Genomic DNA, 4424 nt, shown 5'->3' on the forward strand with positions numbered 1-4424 from the left:
TATATACATACAAATTTGCTGTTTCACTGCCAATTTCATAGTTAACATTGAAATCTTCACTGTACAGAAGAATCTTAGTTTTGATTGAGACAGAGGGGAAAGTTGATTGGGATTTTTACTTCCTGAACCCTACTGTTGCGCTCTGTCGTTTGTGGCGGATCTCTGACTGAATGTCTCTGATTGGGCTTCTGAATAATGAGAAGCAAATTCAACATCTCATTGGCTGATCATCTCCATCACTGCTGGTTAAACAGGAGGCCACATAGCCAAAGAACTTTGTACTAGAGTTTTTACAACATGGCACGTCAGTGTTAATCAAGTCAAATATAAGCACTGCAATAGGGGTTAACAAGAGATCACAAGTGCAATGCACTGTATGGCATACAAAGGTGATGTGTTATGGATAACAGGTCCACCTTTCTGTGACTAACAGTAAACAAGAGTTCACTGAACACCATCCATTTCAAGGCTGTGTTAACCAGGAACCAAAGACTTGCAGTTACACTCCAAATGATCATAAGGTGGACTACAGTTACAAGTAGGTTCAGTTACAGACTGAACACTTCAGCATGATGGGATAGAAGAACCACTTAAGAGTGGGCATAAACGGCCACAGGACTGCCTTTGTGACCTCAGCAAGGGGGCTTAATCACCAGTGTTAGCATGCTAGCATCATTAACATGTGGCTGCATAACGTTCATACATGCATTTCTCAGGTAGAACTCATGGGTAAATAAATAGAAACGCACCACTGTATTTGGTTAAAAAAATAAAAGCAGTAAATGATTTTTAAATTCATAATCAGAGGGTTTTGGCTGTGGAAGAGGTCAACAGTGTTCTTCACTATCCAGTTGAGCCATTTCGAGCGCTCATACTGTACAGTCAGCATTGTTTATCGGAGCACAACTGGGAATGTCATCCCAGGCTTTGTGATGAAGAGTCTCAGTAGCTATGTTTGCATTCAAACTTGCGAATTAGACTGGAATATTGCATAAAACATTTGCGAATCAAGTACCGTTTCCATTTCATGTGTTCCAGAGAACAAAATAGTCAATTCCTGGTAAAACTGGCGTAAAGAAAAAAAATTTTTTTCCCCTACATAATATATGATTTCAATGGTATGCAATGAAATCGGTCACCCAGTCACATGTTGAGGCACTTGAGTTTTGTTGCGCAACCAGGCATTAATTCGCAAATGTGTTTCCATTGTAGCTTACAGTTATATGCATGTTTTCTTATTGAATAAAAAGACATATTAACCTAAATTGATCTAGCGTGCAACTTTTATGTAATTTCCATTTCGTGTTTATGCAATATCCCAAATTTGCATGAAAATACATGGATGGAAACATAGCAGATAAGGTCCTCTACATCTACTCAATGGCCACAGAGAAGAAAATCTTTATCCTGAGCCCTGTGACTTTTAGCAACAGCCCTGCATAGGTTATTGGGAAGCTAGTTGTACCTTTTGCAACCATTCACATCATCCTTACAGTAGCAACACTGTCCTTTGTTGATTCGTTATCAACTGACCATCATCCGCTTGAGGAGCGTGACGCTAAACAAGAGTCTATCACAGTGTTCATGCCTCAGAAGATGGGTTTGATCTTCGCTACTGTATGCAGATATATTTCTTCCACCACGACTTCGAGAGCATTTTCATTTTATCAGCAGTACTGTGGACCTTCCGCTCTCGTCTGGATCTTCGATCGGAGTGTCGGAGCCCGACGGAGATGGCGGCGTCAAACACCTCCTTAAGGTTTTTCTGTGTGAGAGAGGAGCATTCTATGTAGGCTACCGCTCCTATTTTGTCCGCCAGGGCTCGGGCGTCTTCTTCCGGGACGGGTCGCTCTCGGCGGCGTGCCAGTTCAATGAGGACCTTGACGTCCTGCCGTAGGTCGCACTGGGTGCCCACCAGCAGCACAGGTGTGAGCGGACAACGCCGTCGGATCTCCGGCACCCATTTTTCACCAATGTTCTGGAACGAAGCGGGGCTGACGACGCTGAAGCACAGGAGGAGGACGTCAGTCCGCGTGTAGCAGAAGTGACGCAACTTATCGAATTCATCCTGAGGTAGAGAGAGAAAGAGGAAAGTGTATCGTTACTGATGTTTAGAGGGTTTCGTAACACAAGGACTCTCTCAAAAATCATTTGCGGGATTCCAAATTGTTATTATAAATAATAAAATCCTTTAACTAGCTCTTGGGGTGTTTTATAATTCCCTGAAACAATTAAGTGAAATTATAGGTTGGCGCTCGCAAAGAACATTGCATGTGGAACACGCAGTGCACGCTTTAATCTTTTAAACTCGGCCAAAGTTTTCAACTCTGGCACACCCTGTCCCATTTATGCTGTACAAATGAATTGAAAGTATAAATCTGCTGAGCTTTTGGAGAGCAGGGCCTCTCAAAACTTTGAAAACACCAATTAAGCTTGACAGATAAGAAGCCAAACCTTTTCAATGCCTACGCTCCATCTACTTCTCATTATGAAATGCTAAGATTTAGATAACATTTGAAACATGAAAACAAAGAAGGTAAACCTATATTACTAATAAAAATATAATGCTGTAAATAAATAAATAAATAGCTGCTGAAATGGTATTATTCCATATATTTTGTTAAATTTACTTTTACATATTTAACTATTAAGTAACCACACATCACACATTAAACTTACTGAATGCACATGAATTTGTGTTTTAATCTATTTTTAATTTATGTTCTTTAGTGTAACCAATACGATTTTAATGCATGTAAGAATTATAAAATGTATGCATGTAAAAGATTTTACCACAAATATTTTCATATGAAATTGTTTAATGAATGTTTAATGAATGGTATATGGTTATTACAGCAATTAATTTACTGTATAGAATAAGTAAAGCTAGATACTGTATCATTTCAGTTTTTACAGTAATATGCTCTAGCCACCAATTAGAGTAATCTATAAATAACTGTTAAACAGCCACTGCAGTAGCTTTTACAGTAACTAGCTAGAAATTATTACTATTATTATTATTAATTAAATGTAATAATAATAATTATTATTATTGTTGTTGTTGTTTCTGCTTGGTGTTGGATTTTTATATTTTGGATTGATATATTAAAGGCAGGTTATGTGATTTTTCAAAAACACTTTAGAAAACTGATTCGGGCCGAATAGCAAAACAAACTTGTAGCCAATCAGCAATAAGGGGCGTGTCTACTCGTGATGTGGAGGAGAGCGCGTTCAGCGCATGGGACGGACATTAGCCGAGCCAGCGACAGGGGTAGGGGCGTGTTTGTTTTGGTGATTTCAAATATCAACATTGGCTACCAGAAATCGCTTACTCTGCCTTTAAGAAAGATGAACTGTGGTATACACAGGTGAATATATCAGTTTTGTACTGTATATACAGTCATATTACCCAGCCCTCCAATTATCACTCAAAAAAAAAAAGCACTTAAAAGTACATAGACGTCAACTTACTGACGCACAGACATCGCCTGATTGACTTTATTATCAAACAACGACTGTTTTCTTTTGTTGACATGGACACCTGCACAACACAATGGAAGTACGTCCAAACTGAAAGTAATAGACTTTTGTCATACTAGCCTTTGTTTCTCCGTATTGGGCAAAGTGCATTTGTTCTTTCCCTTTGAAATCTATATGAAAGCCTGTCGTAATATAACTGGGAAACTGAATTCTTATCTTCCCGTGTTTGCCTGAGCTTGCCTCTGCATTGAGTAAAGGGATTAATAGGTTATGTACTAAGAGGGCAGAGTCATTTATTTGTTAACTCATGTAATGCATGACAAAGGAGTGTCAGTTTCTGAGGTTCAAAGCCTTACACAAAACCCTTCAACAAAACAGTATAATATTCCAATGTGGAAAGCGGAATGAATGTACAGCCAGGGGCCTTTTCAAATGATTTTCAGTGATACGTGAAGGTAGTTACACAACTGCAGATTGAAAATAATCAGTGCTGAAAAAGATTTGGCATCACAAACATCACTTGGAAGGCAAAACCGCTGGTTACATGGTACCCTGTCCAAGCCTGCATGGCTCAGAAACGGAGAGGGAGATCCAATAACTGAAGTGCCAGTAGCTTGAGGATTGTTCTTTTCGCTCTCTTTACGATTTCCTCACAGTATGGCGTCCTCGACCGAGCTCTTATAATTGCTAAGATTTTGTTGTGCATTCACTTTGTCATCCAATTTCCAAATCGTGGTTCCAGAGAGTGACAGAAATGCCAGCCCCAAACAAAAAGATGCAGTTATTTGATGTTCGTCTTTGGGGTGCATGATGCATCGGATAGTTGAGGTACGAGACTAGGATGCAGGTGGTGCAGTGGAGTTCTTACCTGTCCTGCAGTGTCACAAAGCTGCAGTCTCACTGGTTGTCCATCCACCTGTACGACCGCTGGAGAAAAAAAAAAA

At 39.6% G+C, this 4424-nt stretch overlaps 1 protein-coding gene across 1 annotated transcript in view; it reads right to left on the reverse strand.

The window, feature by feature from the left end:
- Positions 1-13: 13 nt before the first annotated feature.
- LOC107746191 (rho-related GTP-binding protein RhoU-like) overlaps positions 14-4424 on the reverse strand; it is a 6785-nt gene continuing 2374 nt past the window's right edge. The window contains exons 2-3 of the mRNA XM_016560303.1: positions 4349-4407; positions 14-2068 (exon numbers count right to left, since the gene is read on the reverse strand). Coding sequence (XP_016415789.1) covers positions 1613-2068; positions 4349-4407 — 515 coding nt within the window. The 3' untranslated portion in view covers positions 14-1612. The remainder of the gene's footprint in view (positions 2069-4348; positions 4408-4424) is intronic.

The sequence above is a fragment of the Sinocyclocheilus rhinocerous genome, unplaced genomic scaffold (assembly GCF_001515625.1).
Source record: "Sinocyclocheilus rhinocerous isolate Xijiao unplaced genomic scaffold, SAMN03320098_v1.1 scaffold319, whole genome shotgun sequence".
In the NCBI taxonomy this organism is placed as follows: Eukaryota; Metazoa; Chordata; class Actinopteri; order Cypriniformes; family Cyprinidae; genus Sinocyclocheilus; species Sinocyclocheilus rhinocerous.